At 41.4% G+C, this 22,444-nt stretch overlaps 1 protein-coding gene across 1 annotated transcript in view; it reads left to right on the top strand.

The window, feature by feature from the left end:
• The window catches only part of FAT3 (FAT atypical cadherin 3), a 642,087-nt gene that overhangs the window by 129,427 nt on the left and 490,216 nt on the right, over positions 1–22,444 (top strand). The window contains exon 4 of the mRNA XM_035722989.1: positions 7,156–10,464. Within this exon, the coding sequence (XP_035578882.1) occupies positions 7,173–10,464 (3,292 nt within the window). The 5' untranslated portion in view covers positions 7,156–7,172. The remainder of the gene's footprint in view (positions 1–7,155; positions 10,465–22,444) is intronic.

The raw sequence follows: 22,444 nt of genomic DNA, 5'->3' as shown, positions 1-22,444 counted from the left end.
GTTTTAGGTTTTACGTCTCAAGAGTATTTTGGATTTGGCAAACTGCTTTTCACCGTTGACTTCAGTGAAAATAGATAACAAAAACTATGAGATTATGTGGGTGATTATTTAACATTAATAAGGTTTTACCCCTCTTGCCAGTCTTTGTTATTTATAGATTTTGAAACTTCTGGGTTTTTTTTTTTTTTAAGGATTTTATTTTTAAGTGATCTCTATGCCCAATGTGGGGCTCAAACTCACGACTCCCAGATCAAGAGTTGCACGCTCCACCGACTGAGTCAGCCAGGCACCCATTTGTTTTTCTTTTTAATGAGAAAAGAGAAGAGCATAGCCAGCTACGGAACAGTTGTCTCATTCTTCAGTTGGAACACGTAGATGTGCTTATATAACAAGTACTGAAGCCATTTCTTCAGGGATAACTCCCAGCTTAGTTGAAATGAGAATCTCTACCCAGTGATAGGGTGTAGGAAGAATAATGAACGTGTCTGAAGAAGCCTGGGATTACATTCCACCTCCGAAGTTTTCCAGGCAGCTGTCTGACCTGTGTGGGCCACAGTGTCTAACTTGGGCTCAATCGGTGTCTCTCCAGCTGTATTCCAGAAAATACCCTTTCTTCTCTTGTGGGTGGCTGTTGTGGGGGGTGGGGGGACGGGGAGGAAATTCATGGTGAAATAGATTTTAGAAGTTGTGCATGTTATTATACACCTTAGAATCACAGTTCCAGTAGTATATTTGCGTGTGCAACAGGTATTCACTGAATCCTGACTAAGTGCCAGAGAACTGTACTTCTGCTTGTGGAGATAGACAGCAGACACCATGCTTTCATAAGGAGACAGCAAGGCAGGGTAAGTTATTAGGGGTGACTAAGGACAGGAAAAGGGGGACGTTTATTTTGGAGCATACAAAACGCTCCAAGAAGTTTGAAAGTGACAAATCTGTTTGTTCAACCTGAATTTCCTAAAATGTTTTAGTTGCACACCTATTCCTGTGTCATAAAGTCATGTGTCATGGGACATGGTTTGGGAAATGGCGGACTAGCTATTTACTCAGGGTCTATAAGTTTTATAATCATAATTCCTGATTTGTCTGATGATTCATTTAGATCTTCTCTCTGAAGCATGTTATACAGTTATAGTGGATGCTGACCAGACAAATTTTACTCCACAAACATTTATCAAATTTTTGCCTTTTCCAAGCACTTTGTTAGATAGATACTGTGAGAGGAAGAAATAAGAGAGATTATTGTCCAGCACGTAATTTAAAAACACACATAAGTAACTTAAGGGAAGAAAGTGCTATCAGAGAGGAACATAGAGGTAAAATACAGACAAGTTCAGAGCAGGTTTTCAGAGTATGGTTGTGCCCGGACCAGCATCTCTTGGGAACTTGCTAGAATTATAAATTTTCCTCCAACTGATCCAGAAACTCTGGGAGGGAGCCCAGCCCCACTGTGATTCCGATGTTTGCTAAAGCTTAAGAATCACAGCTTTAGAACTGGAGCTCACTTTGGGGGCGCCTGGGTGGCTCAGTTGGTTGAGCGACCAACTCTTGATTTTGGCTCGGGGCATGATCTCAGTCAGGGTCATGTGTGGGGCTCTGTGGTCAGCGTGGAATCCACTTGAGATGCTCTCCTTCTCCCTTTCCCTCTGCTTCTCCCCTGACTCACATACTCTCTTTAAAATAAATAAATAAAATCTAAAAAAAAAAGGACTGGAGCTCACTTTTGAATGGAAATCTCTGGGATTGCTTCACAGAGTAGGTGGCATTTTAGTTAAATCTAAGAAGATGAGTAAAATGTGTAGAGATGAACAAGTAGAGACCTGTATTCTTAAATGAGGCGGCAGCAGTGAGCCACATTCACAGAAGAGACCTGAGGTCCAATTTTAGCTTTTTTACTGGCAAGCTGTGTGACCCTGTCCAAATCACTTAACCTTCCCCAACGTGTTCCCTCCACTTTAAAACTAGGGTGTTGCACTAGACGATTTTATGATCCTTTTGACTGTAAAACTCAGTGAGTTTACATGGCCCTGGTTCAGTATATCATGATATAATCTGAATAATGGCATGACATGAATTATTTGTGACCTGACTGCCTAGTATATTATCCTCTGCACTCTCTAGCTACAACGGTTTGTATTAAGAAAACTACAGAGTAAACATTTTTTCTTCTCTTCAGGCAGCCATTAGCGTTAGCCAGAGAGCAAAACTTTATTCCCAAATGTGTCATACAGACAGTCTATAACTGATTTCAGGAGCAAAGGCCCAGAACATAAAGTAGTGCCACGAGGATGGTAATTCGAGCAGTATCAGAATAGGCTGCTCAGGAAGATAGGGTTTGGCAGTATCTGGCTGTTCTGGGACTCATCACGGCAAGGAGGAATCCTGCTAGAACTCCTCAGGAATTAAATGCCAGGTCTGAGGAGTAGCTCCCTATTGCAGCTGTAGTTTCCTGAGTTGTAAAGTAAACGTGTAGGCGTTGGAGTCCGTTACAGAGCTGTGGCCACAGCCCTCGACCCATGCCCCCAGGCACATGCCTTCTCTGGCACTGACCCCAAGCCGGGGTGGGCACCTGGGTTCTGTGAAAGGGTGGCTTTCCTGTTAGGGCCGGGCTACCCCAGGAATGGTCTCCCTCTTGACCCTTTCTCCTTAGCCCAGTTTTCATTTGTTTTCTGTCTTGTATCCCCTCTTCTGAGCACCTTCATCATTGTAATGTCAGTTAATATTTATGGAACGTTTGTCTGTTAGACATGACAGTGGGAGCTCTTATTATCCCTAAGCTGAGACTTAAAAAGGTTTAAGTGTTATCCCAATGTCACCCAGCCAGTCAGTGACAAAGCCTGGATTCAAGTCCAGTTTCTCTGACCTTGGGGTCTACTGTGGTAATCATTCGCTTTCAGTAAAGATTTTTACCTTTGATCTGCCTTTTGCTACTAGAAAAGGAAGTGTCAGAGGAGATTGTAAACCCCCCACCATCCCTATCGTGTGACTCACAGATTTTGTCTTCTCTAAAAACTGCCTTAGTTAGTGATATGAGTAGCTAACAACTGTATACTTACCATGTGACATGAACTGTTTTAAATGCTTATATTTATTAACTCAGATCTTATTTGGTCAGCATTATCGTTCCCATTTGCGAGCAGAAGAAACTGAGGCACAGAGAGGTTAAATAACCTGCCCGATGTAACACTGCTAGGAAATAGCAGAGCTGGGATCCAAACCCGGGCAGTCAGGCTCCAGAGCATGTGTCCGGGACTCACTGTGCATACAGCCCACGTGTGAGCCTCTGACTCAGTCACTGCGCCCGCGCGCAGCTTCTAACACAAGTCGTCTTCATCAAGGATGCCAGGGAAGGGGAGGCCCTTCAGAGACTGACTTTGTTCTTTGTTTTACAACCTATCATAGCACATTTCTCAAGCACCCTGTCTGCCAGTAAAACCCTTTCAAAATATACAAGATAAGAGATGGAATGAAAATAGAATGTTCTTGCAAGATGCCTTTTCTAGCGTTCAGAAATCCCAGCGATTTAAGGAGGCCCATTTAATGATGGCAGAAAAGAGCTTCCCCAGGTTACCCAAGCAAGTAGAGGTACGCTGCAGAGTCCAGGCTCGCTCAGAGAGATGGCCTTTGTAAGAGCTGTGAGCTGCCCCCAAGGTCACCCATATTTATTCATCTCTGGAAAGAAAAATCCCCATGCCCTTCTGAGTCTCAGGCTAAGTTCCACTCTCTCTCTGAGCTCACAGGGCAGGATGGGGGAGGCACAGCCAACTGCTCTGAAAAATAATGTCTCCAAGATTGATGGCTTGATGATTTCTTTGGAGATTATATCAAAAAATATTGATTATGTTACTAAGTCATAGAAAATAGGCTCTGAGGTTGGGAACTAAGTGCTTTGTTTAAAATAATCCAGAAGCAGTAGAATAAATCAATGTGTGGAGCATCTAAAACACCGTAACTATCATATTGGCTTCACAAATAGCTTGGCTTCAGTGTGGAAAAGCATACTATTTTTTTTAAAAAAACAACTTAACAGTTGTCTTAGCATGCTAAAAAAAGAAGGAGCCAAAATCTTATTCTAGTGTTTACTTTCAGAATTTTACAGAATTCCTCACTTTTAGCACTGATTTATTTTCTAAGTCAATGAAGAAAACTGCAGGTTTTTTAAAATAGTTGGTGCCAAATAGGACTTTCTTTTTTCCAAAATAAAGATACCGAAACTTGATGACATATTTTGGTCTCAACCAAAGCTGACAAGCTTAGTCCTGCTCAGGTTTTTGGAGTTAAATCCAAATTTCTGTACAGAATAATACTGTCCCATTTCAGTGTGGTTTGTAGTGTTTTCTATTGCATGTAAGACTCCTGACTCTGTGTTATAAGAAAAAAAAATTGCAGCAGTGTATCTTGCTGAAAGAAAAACTCAGCATGCAAACATTCCAACTTTCAAAGAGTTAAATCGAATGATGTTTTTTCATGTTATGACAGCATTCTGTGCTGTGAAGGATTCACCGGAAGGGCTTATAGAAGTAACTGTGCCCTGGGGCACTTAAATGTTTACTTACAGTTAACTACTTAGAGGAGGGAGTGGCACCCAGGAGATTAACAAGGTGTCAGAAGACAACGATCCCTGCAAAGTGATGATAAACCACAGCCTTAAAATTGTTACATAACTCAAAGAAAAACTAATTCAGTTGACACACGTTTCCGTGTGGTATCAGCTCTGAGCCTGGGAGTCCTGAGACCTGGTGTTAGTGAGTCTCTTTATCTTTATGGGTCTCGGTGTCCTCATCTGTAAAGTCAGGAGATCAAACCAGATGATCTTTAAGGCTTCTTTGAGTTCATGTAATTTCTTGATTCTGTTTACGGAAGTGAGATGTGCGTATTTTCTGGAATTTGGAAACTGAGCATGTTAAAGGCTTCTGGGCCCCTGGTTACATCAATACCATGATGTCCTGTGTGTCTCCTGCGTGGGATGTTTGGTGCTGGGTGCTGGTAATAGATTGATGCACAGATGCAGCTCCTCTGTTCAGTCAGGGTTGAAAATGGGTATGTGAGATGGACTAAGAAAAGTTCATTTGAGCTGACTTTACCATCAGGGCGGTTTTCTTCCCTGATGACCAGAGTCCAGACTCCGTGGGCAAAGTATCAGCAAAACCATGCTTGTAGGCTGTGCCCTCAGCATAGAAGGGCCAGTGGGAAATGAGGCAGAGACTGAATTTGCGTTTCCCTGGAGATGCTGGGAGTAATCCCAGTTTTCTCAGTTGAGAGGCTATCCATGGCCTCTGGTCATTCCCTGTAAGAGTGTTGTCTCATTCCATTATGTTCATAGTGAACCTAAAAATCCCTCCTCTACTTTGGAGCGTTCTCAGATGATGAAATAAGAGTCTATTGAGTTATATGCGGTATTAATAAAGCTTCTGCTGGTTTATATCTGTGGTCCCTAAAGAGGGCTCTGTCACTCCCATGTGTCAGCCAAGTGTGCTCCTCGAAGAGGCAGCTCTAAATGCACTGGTCCCTTGGGGTTCTCCATTTGCCTGGGCAGGCTGTTTGAGCCTACTACATCTGACTTACAGCTTCGCACACTTAGCATGTGAGCCGCTTCCTAAGGACGGACAGCCAAAGCAATTGCATGTGAAATTAACTCCTTTCCTTTTATAAAAAGTTATCTCATCTTTCCACTTTTCATTTGTACTGTCTGTTCTGCTTATGAAATCCCTATATTAAACTGTACTCTTTCTACTTGCTACTCCTGTTTCCTGAGTTGCTTCAACAGATGACAGCAGCAAGACATATTTCATCCTCGGTTGGAACCAAGCCAATGTGTGCCCAGAAATCTGCTTTAGAGTAAGGCAGAGTTGGAAAAAAGAAATGAGAAAGCCTCGGAGGGTGTGCAGAGTGCTTGGGTTCTAATCCCGACTCTGCTACTAGGAGAATGAAGTTGTCTAGTTCCATCTACTAAAAGGATAAAATAACGTGTGCCTTGTCAACCCTGGGTATGAAAGTGTTTTATAAACTACAAAAACAATTGATAATATTTTAAGATGTTAAACTGTTGTAGGAGATTTTTCAGCTGATAGCCGGTAATTGGAACTAATTTAAACCAGAAAGGAGATAACCACGTAGAGACACCATAAATTTATCGTTTATTAATGATAAATGGTGACTAGTTCGACAGAATTAAATTATGTCATGTGTGCTTCTAGGGGCCTGAATTCTCAGCCTCATGATATTGGATTCTGTATAAATCATGGTCAGTTTTAAAGTCAGCACAACAAAAGATGTTAATGCCTTATAAGCATTTCTTTAAAAGTTCATAGTTATAAAGGTAATTATATAACCATTGATGAACTTTACTTGGAAAAATAGTAGAAAATGCAAATAATCCCCCAGATCCCACAACACAGTTAATCCTTTTTAAATGTAAAATTGCAGTTGTGCATTGAGATGTTTAAGTAATAATACAATCATAACCACCCATACTGTTTTATGATCTTTTTTCCACTCAGCATTATTACATCTTACCACATTTGAAAATGTACATTTTAAAAATAATTATTTTTAATGGCTGCACAGTATTTCACTTTATGAATGCACCGTAAATTATTTGATTTTCTTTTTTTCTCTTTTTTTTATTATGTTCAGTTAGCCAGCATATAGTACATCATTAGTTTTTGATGTAGTAGTCAACGAAATTATTTGATTTTCTACTGATAGGCAGCTAGTATCTTTTCAATTCTTTTGTCTTTTAAACTGTACCTTATATGTACACTTGTCTAATTACTTCCACTGGGTAACTGCCTAGAAGGTAATTCTAACTGAAAGGTAGATGCATTTTTTTCAGGCTTCTAGTACATATTTCTAAATTGACCTTCAGAATGCAAGAAATCCTGTACCAATGAACAATTCCAGCAGCAGTTTAAAAGTGTGATTTAAAAAAAATCAAACAATGTAAAGTTAAATCCTAGTGATTTTGAACTCCTTGCCATCTAGTATGGTGAGGTCTCTAATTTTTTTTTTTCTTGCATTGATGTTTTGGTAAGGAGGTTTTATAATGAGGTTTGTAAAAACCACTGTTTCATCGCAGCGAGTTCCTACACCTTCTCCCACTTTCCCGTAGGTTAATTTATCTTTTCTCTCTCTTTCTCCCCCCTCCCCTTCCAGGATGGAGGTATGATACAATGGATATAACTATGGGATACTGTGTGGGTACACGGCCTCCCCCTTCTTGCCTCATCCTCCTGCTTCTCAAGCTTCTGGCCACGGTGTCCCAGGGGCTGCCGGGGACCGGGCCCCTCGGCTTCCACTTCACGCACCCTGTGTACAATGCTACCGTGTGTGAGAACTCAGCCGCAAGGACCTACGTCCACAGCCAGGGTAGAATGGGCATCACCTTAATAGATCTGTCCTGGGATGTCAAATACAGAATTGTATCTGGAGATGAGGAAGGCTTCTTCAAAGCGGAGGAAGTCATCATTGCAGACTTCTGTTTCCTCAGAATAAGAACTAAAGGTGGCAATTCGGCTATATTGAATCGGGAGATTCAGGACAATTATTTATTGGTAGTAAAAGGTTCTGTCAGAGGAGAGGATCTGGAAGCATGGACCAAAGTGAACATACAGGTTTTAGATATGAATGATCTGCGACCCTTGTTTTCACCCACAACGTACTCTGTTACAATAGCAGAAAGCACACCTTTAAGGACTAGTGTTGCCCAGGTGACCGCCACAGATGCCGATATTGGCTCCAATGGAGAATTCTACTACTACTTTAAAAACAAAGTTGATCTCTTTTCAGTTCACCCCACGAGTGGTGTCATCTCTTTAAGTGGGCGGTTAAATTATGATGAAAAGAATAGGTACGATCTGGAGATTTTGGCTGTGGACCGGGGGATGAAACTCTACGGAAACAATGGAGTAAGCAGTACCGCGAAGCTTTATGTTCACATTGAACGTGTAAATGAACACGCCCCAACTCTCCACGTGGTCACTCACATTCCTTTCTCGCTGGACAAAGAGCCGACATACGCGGTGGTGACAGTCGATGACCTAGATGAGGGGGCCAATGGAGAGATTGAGTCTGTTTCCATTGTGGCTGGGGATCCTCTAGATCAGTTCTTCCTGGCTAAGGAAGGCAGGTGGATGAACGAGTACAAGATTAAGGAGAGAAAGAAGGTCGACTGGGGGAACTTTCCTTATGGCTACAACCTCACTCTTCAAGCAAAAGACAAGGGGTCACCTCAGAAATTTTCAGCAGCAAAGATCGTCCACATTGCCAACCCCCAGAAAGACACCATCCCAGTTAGATTTGAAAAAGAAATGTATGATGTGAGCATTAGTGAATTCTCCCCTCCTGGTGTCGTGGTTGCTATAGTAAAATTAAGTCCTGAACCGCTTGATGTGGAATACAAATTATCTCCTGGTGAGGATGCACAGTACTTCAAAATTAATCCTCGGTCAGGTCTGATTGTCACAGCACAGCCACTGAATACTATTAAGAAGGAGGTGTATAAGCTGGGAGTGACAAACAAGGAAGGAGATTTGAAAGCACAAGTCGTCATTGGCATAGAAGATGCAAATGACCACACCCCAGAATTTCAGCAGCCGCTGTATGATGCTTTTGTGAATGAAAGTGTCCCAGTGGGCACAAGTGTTCTGATGGTTTCGGCTTCTGATAAGGATAAAGGAGAAAATGGGTACATCACCTATAGCATTGCCAGTCTGAATTTGTTACCATTTGCCATTAACCAGTTTACAGGTGTTATTAGCACAACTGAAGAATTGGATTTTGAATCCTCCCCAGAAACTTACAGATTCATAGTAAGAGCCTCTGACTGGGGTTCGCCATACCGCCATGAAAGTGAAGTAAATGTGACTATTCGAATAGGAAATGTCAATGACAACAGCCCTCTCTTTGAGAAAGTGGGTTGCCAGGGAGTTATTTCCTATGACTTTCCAGTTGGGGGTCACATCACAGCTGTCTCAGCAATTGATATTGATGAACTTGAACTTGTAAAGTACAAAATCATCTCTGGAAATGAACTTGGTTTCTTTTATTTAAACCCAGACTCCGGTATTTTACAGCTTAAAAAGTCATTGATGAATTCTGGCATCAAAAATGGTAATTTTGCCCTCAGGATTACAGCAACCGATGGAGAGAATTTTGCGGACCCCATGTCTGTTAACATTTCAGTCCTACACGGGAAGGTGTCTTCAAAGAGCTTCAGTTGCAGAGAAACTCGTGTGGCTCAAAAGCTGGCAGAGAAACTACTCATTAAGGCAAAAGCAAATGGGAAACTGAACCTGGAAGATGGATTTCTTGACTTTTATTCAGTTAATAGGCAAGGACCACATTTTGACAAGTCATTTCCTTCTGATGTGGCTGTGAAGGAGAATCTGCCCATTGGGGCCAACATCCTGAAGGTTAAAGCCTATGATGCTGACTCTGGCTTCAATGGAAAGGTGCTGTTTACGATATCTGATGGGAATACGGACAGTTGTTTTAATATCGATATGGAGACAGGGCAACTTAAAGTCCTTCTGCCAATGGACCGAGAGCACACAGACCTCTATCTCCTTAATATCACCATCTATGACTTAGGTAATCCACAAAAATCTTCATGGAGGTTGCTGACCATCAATGTGGAGGATGCTAATGACAACAGCCCAGTTTTTCTCCAAGACAGTTACTCAGTTAACATTCTCGAAAGTTCAAGTATTGGCACTGAGATAATTCAAGTGGAAGCCAGAGACAAAGACTTGGGTTCTAATGGTGAAGTGACTTACTCAGTGTTGACAGATACACAGCAGTTTGCTATCAACAGCTCAACTGGAATCGTCTATGTAGCCGACCAATTGGACCGGGAATCTAAAGCGAACTACTCTTTGAAAATAGAAGCCAGAGACAAGGCAGAGAGTGGCCATCAGCTGTTTTCAGTTGTCACTCTTAAGGTTTTCTTGGATGATGTCAATGACTGTTCCCCGGCTTTCATTCCCAGTAGCTACAGTGTGAAGATTCTTGAAGATCTCCCCATTGGCACTGTCATTGCTTGGCTGGAGACCCACGATCCGGATCTTGGGCTAGGGGGTCAAGTGCGCTATTCTTTGGTCAATGACTATAATGGGAGATTTGAAATAGATAAAGCAAGTGGTGCCATTCGCTTGAGCAAAGAGCTGGACTATGAAAAGCAGCAGTTCTATAACCTCACGGTTCGGGCCAAAGACAAAGGGCGACCGGTGTCTCTGTCATCTGTTTCCTTTGTTGAAGTGGAGGTGGTGGATGTCAACGAAAACCTCCATACTCCCTACTTCCCAGACTTTGCTGTTGTTGGGTCTGTAAAAGAAAACTCACGCATCGGAACAAGTGTACTGCAAGTGGCTGCCCAAGATGACGACTCTGGGAGGGATGGAGAGATCCAGTACTCCATCAGGGACGGCAGTGGTCTCGGAAGGTTCAACATAGATGACGAGAGCGGTAAGTTCACTAGTTTGTGCCAGAAGTGTTGTGTCCCATCTCCCGAATTTTAACATTGGAGGAGAAAAGGAATCTTCTCCCACTGAAATAGAATGACAAATGAGTTTGCATTTGGTGCAGAGATGACTCAGGTGAAAGCATTATGTCAGAACGCATATGCATTGGTTTGTAAGAAGATGTGTTATACGGTGGTTCTCACCATGGTTTTCAATGGGAGTCTTGTTTCCTGGTTTTTGTTTTTCTTGTTCAGCACTATTACCGGGTTATCTTTTGATAAGCGTAAGTAATTTTCACCTCTGTTGATTATACTTCTGACCTTCACAAAGTTAAGGGCCCTGATAAAGTAAATTACATTTGAATTGGCTTTAAATTAGAAGTGTGAAATGGATTTTCAAATGGGTCTTACACACCAATCTTTCCCTTTCCAGTAAAGCTTTGCTGAAGTGGTTTTGCAGCAGTTGCTTGGCCTTTCATGTTTCACAGGCACATCTGGCCTTTGAACGACAGGGATTTGCACTGGAGATACGCAGTTAATATATGGCAGTGTGCTTCTACAAATGTTGTCATGAGAGGCTGGGGGGGCATGTTGTGGATTGTACTCATAAAAAAATGGATTTTAAGATTTTATTTGTAAGAACTGATTGTTTTATAGAAACATTTTAAAATATGGGGCAAAATTGCTCCAGTATTTTCATTGTCCCTCACCTATTTATTTACTTTTCATCATAGATACAGACACACACACACACACATTTTTCTATTCTTGTTATTGTTATTTATCTTTAAACGGACATGTGCCTATGTGTGTGTTGTGTTCCTTGAGTAACACTGTGCATTTTCTATAGATTGTAGTCATCTCAACACAGGGGCTGTGTCTTCTTTACTCTAAGTAGATAGTAATATTAGCTGTTCACAGTTTTCAAGGTACATTTATATGTATTAACTCATTTTCTGCAACACTCACAGGGTGCTTTGTTCCCAGGGATAATAATGATGATTAAAACAGGTAGTGGGGGGGGGGTATTATTACAGTGGTGGAGGAAGGACTTGAGAAATTGTAATAACTACTGGATGGAAGTTACAAAACTGTATGTACCATCACAAACTTACACTGTAATTTTTATATACACATGCCTTAATTATGGCTAGTGTAAATTGTAAAATTGGTCTCCATAGCCATAATGAAGGAAAAGATAAATGTCAAGGATCTGATTTGGCCACACACTCTATTTTATTATGTATCATTTTTCATTTGACTGGAATATATTTTCATCTTTGAAATACAGAATGAGAAGGGAAGTATGTTTACTGAGTGTCTACTCTGTGCTAGTACTTTGCCACCGCTAATGACCTCATGGAGTACTTAAGGTGGGCACCACACTTATAGTAGGGTCTTGTTTAATGATCCCAACTGCCCCAGGAGGTAGAACTAATAATCATCAAGTCATAAACTGATACGCAGAGAAGATGGATAACTTGAAGCCTCGTTTCAAACTCAACTCAAAGTAACTGCAGAATAGTATGCTATCTCCCACCTAAAGAGACATATGGGCTTCCTCATGTTTCCAGATACACTTGAATTTGGTGTTGATCTAAAATCTGTTAGGCAATAAGTGTTAAACAGTTTTCAAGGCCCTTACAGTCCATTGACTGATGGCACTGGCCATTAGTCACCCTTCCTTTTTCCTCCTCATCTCATTTTTCGTGGCTCTCCAGTGAGAGAAGCTTCTCCTCGGGACTCGGGTGGATGTGGGTAAGGTAGGCCAAACAGGAAGGTGTCAGGTGGACTCATTAGCCACTGCTACATAGAGGACTGCATCAGCCACATTGAGTTGGTTTTATTTGGAAGTTTCATGTTGGTGTAGCTTGGTGCAGGGAAGAGCAGGAGCAACTAGGTGAGAGTGCCTGGATTTTCCTTATTTGTACCATAGAATTTGGTCTCATCTTGGGTGTGATTTCAGAAAATGTGTGTATAGTTTCATCTGATGATATAGCTTCCCTTATAATTCTTGATGCCAAGAGTTTGATATCTTTTGCCTCTGTTAAAAAAAAAAAAACAATTCACTGCTTTGACTTTGTTGTTAGATTCTGGACTGTATAAAATAAATTTTGCCATGGATGATAATAACACCACTTACATTTTGACATTGCTTTGTGGCTTAAAATGCCCATTCTGATAAACATTAACTCTTTTAGGTGAAAGCATAGCCAAGTGCGTTGTGTGAGGTCACACACCCACTGGAGGACATAGATGTATCTAGAACCCACCTGTCTCCTCTGTCTTAACCTGGTGCCCCTTTTTTTGCACTCACTACACATTGTGATTTACTTCCCCAGAGGATTTTTACTTTTTAAAACTATAGTAGCAATTTTTTTACCCTCTTTACATATCGTTTTTACCTTCTCTTAGAAAGCAAAACTGTTTTTCTCTAGGTACATTGTAGGACTGGAGGTTGACATTTTTTATGAAGTTCAGAATTTCCATGTAATAATATCCGGAACCATCTGACTTCCTCCCCTCTCGTCTTCTGTATATTTTAATCTGCAAGCCCAGGAAACTGATGAGGAATGATCGCCAGGACTTGTGCCAGCCGGATGCTGGGGTTGAGGAGAATGTTGGCAAATGTATGTCCCCCAGGAGAAGCCATCACCATGGTGCTGTTGGGCTTGCATTACTGTGGCAGCGTCCATCAGCTCTTTGCCTCCAAGTGCTGAAAATCATGGCTTGATCTGCTGGCAGAATGAATGGCTATTTAGCCCTGCAGCCGTTACTGAGTCTCAAGTCCAGACTCTGCTGTCTTCGTGTGGTCCTTTGGCATAAGATGGACTCAACTTGTTTGTTTGTTTGTTTTTCTTTTTGTCTTTCAAGAACCTTTAAGTCAGCGGTCAAAGATTATTTAATGGCTTCCATTGTCTAGTGGTTCTCAAACCTAGGAGTGCTCATGAATCGCTGGAGAGTTTGTTAACAAATGCAGATTCCTGGGCCCTTTCCCCAAAGATTCCGAGTCAGTAGGTGTGGGGTAAGAGCCCCAGGGGGATCTTCATTTAAGCCCTCCAAGCTTTCCTTCTATATGGGGGCTTGGAAACACCAGCCTGAATCTTACTTGGGTTCCTTAGAGAATGCCTACCAGATTATATCTTTTCTGTAAAGTCCTTTTCCTTATTCTTTTGAAAGGCAGGAAATGGAGCTCATATTTTATAAATTTCTTTTCTAGTCAGATTTTACTCTCCAAATAAATCTTCTATTATTCATTGGTGGTGATAGTTTTCTGAATGCCTTCCCAATGGATCAAAAATCTCTTTCTGTGCTTCAGTAATTGCCGTACTCCTGTTTTGTGAAACTGCTTATACTGGGAGTAGTTGATCCATTTAGTAGTTTTTATGTTCTTGATTTTTGGTGGGGAGGGTGCTCAGCGAACAAAACCTTACCTTTGAAAAATTTTTTTTACCATGCACAGGCATTTAATAAATGTTTAATAATGTTCACAGTAAATGGATTAACTGGGAGGCCCCCAGCTACAGTGGATTTGATCACAATTTAAATTACTAGTCTGGAAGATGCAATTTAATCATTCTTCCTTCACAAAGAATGCATTCTTATTCTGACACAACAGGAATTCATATTCTTGACTACCCAGAAGTTTTAGAAGGTTTAGAAAGAGTGGGTTGTATTTTTTTAAACTGTGATTTTCTGTTAGATTCTTTTGTAGGCTGCCAACTTGAGCAATGATTTCATTGTTTTATTTACCTGAAGTTAAAGAAATATTTTAAATATTTTAATTGGGATAAACGGCTTCTCGTTCAGCAAATGCATCGTGGATAATTGGGAAGATATCTTGGTTATCCATTACTGCTAATTATATTATTTCTTTCATTTATCAAGTGTCTGTCTTGTGCTGGGCACTGTGCTAGGTGCTTGGGGGGTGCTCTTTCTGATTGTCACAGGAATTCCAGCAAGGTAGGTTATGGAAACAGTTTTTCTCCTTGCTCCCAAGTCTGGGGGAACAGTCGACAACTGTGGTTTGAATTTTAACCTGCCCCACAGGCCTAGCCATTCCAGGACCCAGGCTGAAGGAGTATCCACTGTCTGGGACATGATACTGTTCTCACTGTAGAGGTCAGAAGCTCAGGAGGGCTGATGGAAGTGTGTGGTACCTCTTAAAGCCCCTCCTCAGACCTGGCCCACATTCCATTAGCTGAAGCGGGCCATGGGGCCAAGCTCAACATTGAGGTGGGGCAGAGAATATTTCTCTTATGGAGGAATGGTGAGGAGTAAATAATTCCTGCATACTAATACAGCCTGGCAGAGCATACATTCATTTTTACCTTTCTTTAAATTGAAGCTGCAGCGGGCATTTCTCCAGCATATGCGAGCCTAGACTGCTCTCTTTGCGCTCCCTGTGTGCAGGGCTGGGGTCCGGCACTAGTGATCAGAGAGCTACAGGTGGAAGACTTAGCCTTCCACGGTGGGAAGTTTCCTGGGCCATCCGAGAGGTCAGAGGCAGCTGCAGGTGGTGATGCTGGCAGCAATGGTGGCCGTGGTTACCATTCACCAAGCGCTGTGTGCCAGTTTCTGTGCGAAATGTTTTCTACCCATGTCTCATTCTGGCGTCGCACGAGGTGGGCACAGTTGTGTCCTTTTTTTTCACACATTTGGTGTCTTAAGAGAGAGAGCTCACATGCACAACACATGTGCATTTATATTTACCTTTCTATAAATTGAAGCTGCAGGCAGCATTTCTCCAACACATGTAAGCATAGGATGCTCTCTTTATCCCAAATGTTTTGGTACGACTGGCAGAGGCTTAGGAGACCTACAGTACATTTGGGTTCACACAGACACCCAAAAGAGGCATCTCACACTTACTAAACACTGTAAAGCTAATTATTATTTTCAATGAACATGCTGTTCCAACAATAAATGAATGTAACTTTATAATTGTGTTCAGTATCTGTGCTAGCTCTCTCCCATTTACCTCTCCAGATCCATTTTCCACCCTTCTTTCTGCTTTGTGTCCAGATGCCTGAGTTCCTTGGCCTGTGGGCTCCTTTATTCCCTGACATCTGTCAGTTCTGCCACTGGGAATGTAGAGAAGAAGAGAATTAGGTCAGGGTATTTATCCATTTGATTCTTTCCATACTGGTTACTGTGGTCTGGCTGTATCCTCTTAGGGATAGAAACAGTTCCCCACTGTTACCAACCCTGGAGTACTGCATCGTTTTCTCTAAACCCTGTCCACACCTTTGTAAATAGTCTGTTTATTACATACTTCTCAATGACCCAGTTGGGAGTGTGCCGTCTCTTCTCTGTCAGGATCCTGAATGACAAAATATTTTTTACGGGAATATTTCTAAAACAGATTTTAAGTTTAAAAATATTTGTAAGGCTGATGTTTTCCAGCAAATCCTATTAACTCCAATTTCTGCGGTGCTGCCCTGTGTGTTGGCACATTCCACCAGAGTCTGGGAGAAAGAGTAAAGAGATCATAATTATCCACTGCTTTCATTTTGCAAGGAAAGAAAGTGAAACCAAGGGACTTTGTGTCTCCATCTAGTGTATACTTTCCATGTATGGTTTACAATGAGAAGACAATTTTTGCCTTGCTGAAGACCCTCTCCCACCAGACATGGGAAGAAGAGGGATTTGGCTGGATGGTGTGGTACCAGGATCTTTGAAGCTCTCAGATGTTGTGATGCTCTACCTTGATCTTCTACAGGGTGAAGGACACATTTCAGCTGGTGGCCAAGGAAAGAGTAAAGTCCTACAACTGACTAGTTTTTATTTAGTTAGTTCAACTGAAGAGTTGTTTACTAGTGCTAGTGCTGAGTCCAGTACTCTTTTATTTGTAGTCTCTAATCATCGGAGAGTCAGGAGGGGAGAACGACAACTAGGCACAGGAAAATCTGTGTTGTGAGAAAAATGAAGAGCTTTCTGTCATTGCAGAAACTGTTAGTGCTAACCCAGGTATTTAAAGGGGTGGATGATTCCCACAGTAGCATATCTCTTGCATAGTGTAATAATACACAAGCTTCCTTTTTCTTATATTCAGAGATGCCAGAAATCCTATTTTATCTTATGGATGGCTGTTAATCATTCCAGCTTCTTTTCCCCAAACTTGCCTCTTAACTCCTCTTTGACAGGCTGAGGAGTAAGACAGATGTTTTTTGGCAGCTTTGGTGCAATTCCTGACAATTCCAGACTAAAAGTCATTCTCCATCCTCATTCTTTTTCAAGGCAATAGTTTTACCTCCACCTATCTGTCAAAAGAGACTCATTGAATTTTGGCCCACGCTTGCCCTTAAAGTTTGCGCTTGGGACCAGAAGAATGAAGTTATGATCAAGTGACAGCAGAAACTTTTCTTGGCTCTGGATTTTTAACCTTAGCTCTAGACTTTGGATCATAATTATTTAAGGGAAAAATAATGTTTCCCAGAGGGGCCCTGAACACTGCACAACATTCAGATGAACTTAGTAGTTATCATGTAAGCCAGTTGGGAGAGACAATTAGAAGCTTCTGGAAAATAATGAACAGCATGCTTTTATGACTCTTTTCAGCAGGTGCCTTCTTCTTGATCTTTTCTTAACTGTTGGCTGAAGGCACTTTAGGTTTTAGTAGAGGATTGTTGGCTAAAATCTATAATTATGTCTGCACTGTATATCAAGTTTGAGCTGTTATTATCCCTGTGCAACTAGTAAATGTTAAAAATAATGACTACCATGAAGAGGAAGTACAAATAGTGTAGCAAGGGCACCTGGGTGGCTCAGTTGGTTGAGCGACTGCCTTTGGCTCAGGTCATGATCCTGAAGTCCCAAGATAGAGTCCCACATCGGGCTCCCTGCTCAGCGGGGGTTCTGTTTCTCCCTCTGACCTCTTCCCTCTCATGCTCTCTGTCTCTCATTCTCTCTCTCAAATAAATAAATAAAATCTTAAAAAAATAGTGTGGCAAGCCAACAACCTGAAAACTTGTGTGGTTCTTTTCTCTGAAATCCGTCTTCCTTTTATATCAATAAGGGAAGTTTCAGTGGCTTACCTGGCCCTTCGTGTCAGGGCCCCCAGTGCTGAGTGATACTGAATTGGTTTTATTTCTTCGGTTAAGAGAGAGTAAAACCTCAGAGGTCCAGTAAGCAGAGGTTACAAAGACTATCAAATGATTACTTCATCTATTAGCGGTTCTGATTTCGGATAGCTTACATCTTATTTCAATCTTCTAAAAAATGTTTTTTGCAGGTGTTTTGTGTGCACCTTGAAGGGTACTTTCATTTATCATTACATTTGGAAGAATTATAGGGTTTGATAAATATTTATGTGATGCCACTGCATTCACAATGTTTCATTGAAAAGAAAATGAAATGAAAATGAAAATGGGCTGTAGTTTGTGTTTTTAGCTTGCTGGTTTTTATGAAAGCATGTCTTATCAACAGAATCTACAAAAAGTTGTGTTTAGGATTCAATTCAATTTATATTAAATTCGGGGCACCGGTATACAAATTATTGAATATAATAGGAGTCTCCAATTTTCTCTTTGGATGTTGGAGGCTTTAGTGGCTCCTCTAGGGCCACTCTTTCTGATTAAATCCGCATTTTCATTTGCATAACATAGTTAATATTCTAGTTGCTTTTAAAAAGCAGTGTGCTGGTGAGAATAATACGAGCTAAAATAACATATTGAATATCAAATGTCTTGAGTCAAAAAGTGAATAAAAATTGAAGGAATTAAGCTGAAAAATTGAGGTGTCACACACACACACACACACATAAACACCCTAAAAGATATTATGGTGAAAACATAATGTGGTTTACCCCCAAGATCTTATAAAATAGAGCTTAAATAATTTTCATAGTTTTTTCTCCACTTGCTTCCTAAAAGTCTGCATCTTCTCCCTCTGTTTCCCTTCTTCCTTTTTTCTTGCCACCTCTTTCTTCCCTCATTCCCACATTTGCAGTTCACTGATTCCCTGTAGGCAGGGTACTTTGCACTGAAAAGGATGCACAGATGATTAAGTCAAGGGCTAGCAGTGAAGACAGAAAAGCATGTAATTACAAACTGTGTGATGCATAAGTGACAAAGTGAGTGCCTTGTGCTCACCATTCATCATGTTTATTGTGGCCCCAGCATCACCCTTTGGCATCATGGGATGATTTTTACAAATTCCAACTGGAGACAAGACAGTATGAGGGATAAACGGAGCATTAAAGTGAGTTGATGATGATATATAAGCCGGACTTAATTGTCAAGGAATGTCTAACCCCAGAAACAGATCCAGGTTTTGTGAGGCTTGAAGTACATACCTTGTATCATCTTGGGTCCCTGCTTTGAGAAAAAGCATAAAAGTTTATGACTACAAAATTACTGTATTTGTTTGAACTGAGGAAGGAATTCACAGCAACTCTTAAGTTTAAAAATCAGGAAACACCACAAATATCACAAAACTCAGAAAAATAATATATTTTGTTGATTAAATTCCTAACCTACTTCTCTAATACTTTCTTTCTCCTACATTTTTTCGTTACATTTTTGGTTTAATTGCCTGTTCATGGGACAACAATTTTGCAATTGTTTCTGTAGAAAGTACAGAAAGATTATTTCATTTTCCTCCAGTGCTGGTTGATTGAAATTTGTTTTTTATTGTTGAGAGTTTAGACATTTTACTCCATGGTTGTGGCTTGTTATTGGTAATGCTATGTAAATTTTCTACGTTGGTGTCAAATTTGAAAAAAATCTCTATTGAGTTTCTTTCTCGTATGAGCTGTAACAGACATCTTTGCTGCTAATACTGTTACTTGTCTGTGCTCTGTAAACAAAAAGAGTCCAGTAATGTCCATTTCAGGGAATCTAATCAACAAAAGAAAAAAATCATGTGTGTTTATAATTTGTACATTGCATTTCAGGAGACAACTTTCATTTTTGACTCTGGAGGCAAGAACCAAGTCTTCCAGTTACAAATGTACATATGTAATGATGGGGGAATTTTCCACAGACTAGCTTCTGGCTCCATACATTTGAGCTTGGTCCCCCGTGTCCCCCCCTCCCCCAATTCCCCCCGGCTATAATGGTCATCATCATTCTGACCACTACAGGATACATTCATATAATGATATAAGTTCTAGTCTTTCATGTCCATGCTACAATGCTGGGTCTCTCAGTGCAGTAGGTAGTAGGAGTGCTTTTGGAAACCATTCCTGCACTGGGACAGCTAACAACAATTTGCCTATGACTGGCGTTGATGGAGAACCACGTAAATATATGCCAGTGAATGCAAGCTAAATGTATCCTTAACTCAATTCTGCCTTATGCCTGCAGCCATTCTACCTGATGATGCAAAATGTAATAGAGGGGAAGTTGGAGGGGAAAGAGAAAGAAGTTTTAAATTATTGTGGTTGAAATATATTACTTTTGCAAAAAAATGTATAAAAATGTACAACCACGTAAACATTGCTAGGTTGCTCCCTGGGGCTTGGAAGCTTGGAGTCTGATAGCTTCATGTTAGATTGGCATCTGCCTAGCACTGCTAGTAAATGAACATTTTTTCAGAGAGAAGTAATCTTCAAGGTCAATGGAGGGAGTGGCTGAGCTGGACCAGGCTTCAAAGACTGGTCCTTGAATTGAAGAGTGGTGCCAGAGACACCTGCCCCAGGTTTAAGGTCCTTATCGCTCTCGGGTATTATTGAACCAGCAGACGGACAGTGCAAAGGATTCAAGACTTAGGCTGCATGTGAATGGATCCGGCTCCTTGGTGCATCCGAGTATCTCAAGGAAGTGTTCTGGAAGTTCAGCACTTGGAGACTAAGAAATCTGCAAGGTCAAGAAGTTTGGGCTCACTGCCTTTTTGGAGTAGCTAGCTGGTGAGAGAATTGCACTGTTCCTTGGGCCCACTCTCTTTTATAACACCCATTTGGGAATTCAACAGTATGACACACCACTATCCAGAAACAGATAAAAAGGGCCTCTAAGGGCTGTCCTAGTAACTGTTGGAGTTCTTTCATTTAGACTCATTATCTGTACACTAAAAGCATGACTTGGGGATTTCCCCTAAATCTTGAGGGGTTTTGCTGAACCATCATGTCCACATTATTATTAAAATTTATTATAGATAATCTAATTTATGACTGTTCTAATGAATATATCTGTAGTGCATCTCCCAGTAATTACCCTGTCCCTGGGCTGCTGGAGTTGGTAGGATGTTTCTGATTTCATGGGCTGGAACCTGATAAAGTCCTGTAATTATTAAAAATACACATTTACTTGAGGTCAGCTTTGATAGGGAATTGTATCCGTGGGATATCATATATCAGACTCGAGCCAGTATGAGGCCCTGAGATCCTGAATGAGGTCGTGGGGATGGAGCTTCAAGTTCAAGTCTTCTCCTGAAAGGTCACACCTGCCCTCATGCAGATCACACATCTTTCCTCAGACTTGGGTAGAGTTAATCTGTGTCTTTCTCATCCCTTGAGGACATTTCTAAAGGAATCTTTACCACACGGCTAAACTGAATGAGCTTGGAAAGGAAAACAGTGATTCAGTTTGGGATAACAATTTCATTAAACATTGTTCTAGTTGTGAAGAGTGCAGGTGTAGTCCTATTTGTCTGTAGTTTTAGCCTAGAGGGCAAATAATCAAGATTGGAGTGCGTGAGAATTGCGTTTATGGGTCACTAAATTGTTGTTTCTGAAGTAGGATAGTATAGACAGTCCAAGGGGTGTTCATGCTAAGTCAGAATTCTATATTCCATGGTCACATGGCATGACTGCAAAATGTATATAATAATACCATGCTAATTGAGAACTTCATAATTTGGTAGGATACATTCAAGAATTAGGATGGAAGCAAAAATTGCTGTTGGGGACCTTATAAATAGCCTTTAAAAGGAATTTGTACTGACATACCTGAACTTTTGGCTTTTTTTGCCCAGACCTTATTTACTTTTACTCTGCACATAATTCTAATAAGCTAGACTTCCCGATACCTATCCTACTGTATTTTAGAAATCACAAAGCAGAGATATTGATATAAGAAAGGCTTCATAACAACAGTGAGAAGTAACCCTGTTAATCCTGTCTGTAATCAGACAACAAGAGGAATAAGTAGCTAACCCACATTGTGTGTTTGTCATATGCCAGGCATTAAATAAGTACTACGTCATTTACTTCTCACAAGGATTCCATGAGGTGGGTACTCTGACTACCCGCATCTTATGGATGAGGAAACAAAAGCTAGATTTTAAATGACTGTCCACGGTTTCACTGCCCTGGGAGAGCTGGGATTTAAATGAGGTAGGCCAGCACCAGAGTCTGAGCTCTTAAACACTACACTTTAGACACTGGATAAACAGCCCTAAGTGTCTCCTTTAGGGCTGGAACCCAGAGGGAGCCCAATCGCTTCATTACCACATGGTGTAATAGCTGATCATTATGGAAGAGGCCCAATCATTGTAAAGGCCCAGGTTCCCTAGAAAACAGAGCCTGGGGCGAAAGTTACAGAGCAGGCTAATGTTTTATTAAGGGTGCGATCCTAGGGGAACGCGGATGAGGGGCAGGGAAGGAAGCCAGGCCTGAAGGAAGGGAAACCAAATATAAATTGGTACATCATTAAATTGGCTACAGCTTCACAACAAACCCCAGCATGTTTCTCAGTCTCTGCATGTGTCTCCAGGGAGGCCACATAGGAACGCTGCATCTCCGGGTTGGAGGGGAGGCGAGCCTTCCTTCTGTTGACTCTTTCCCATTTTTGACCCTTACTGATCAGCTTCGCCACCTGGGGAGTTAACTCCACTCTTCTGGGTTGTGCTTGGTGTGCCTGGGCAACTAGTGGAGGCTGGACTTCGTTGGCACGTCTCTCTTACCAGCCCGTGCTCCGGGGCGGCGGGGGCGGGGGGAGGCTCATTTTTCTGTTGTAGCAGTGGGCATTCCTATCAGGAAGCTAGGGAACAAGCTGAGGCCCAAGGGTAGTGGAGCAGGCTGGGCTGAGCGAATCTTGCCAC

The sequence above is a fragment of the Zalophus californianus genome, chromosome 11 (assembly GCF_009762305.2).
Source record: "Zalophus californianus isolate mZalCal1 chromosome 11, mZalCal1.pri.v2, whole genome shotgun sequence".
NCBI classification, from domain to species: Eukaryota; Metazoa; Chordata; class Mammalia; order Carnivora; family Otariidae; genus Zalophus; species Zalophus californianus.
Note: the sequence above shows the minus strand (reverse complement) of the source record. Positions and strands in the feature narration are given on the sequence as shown.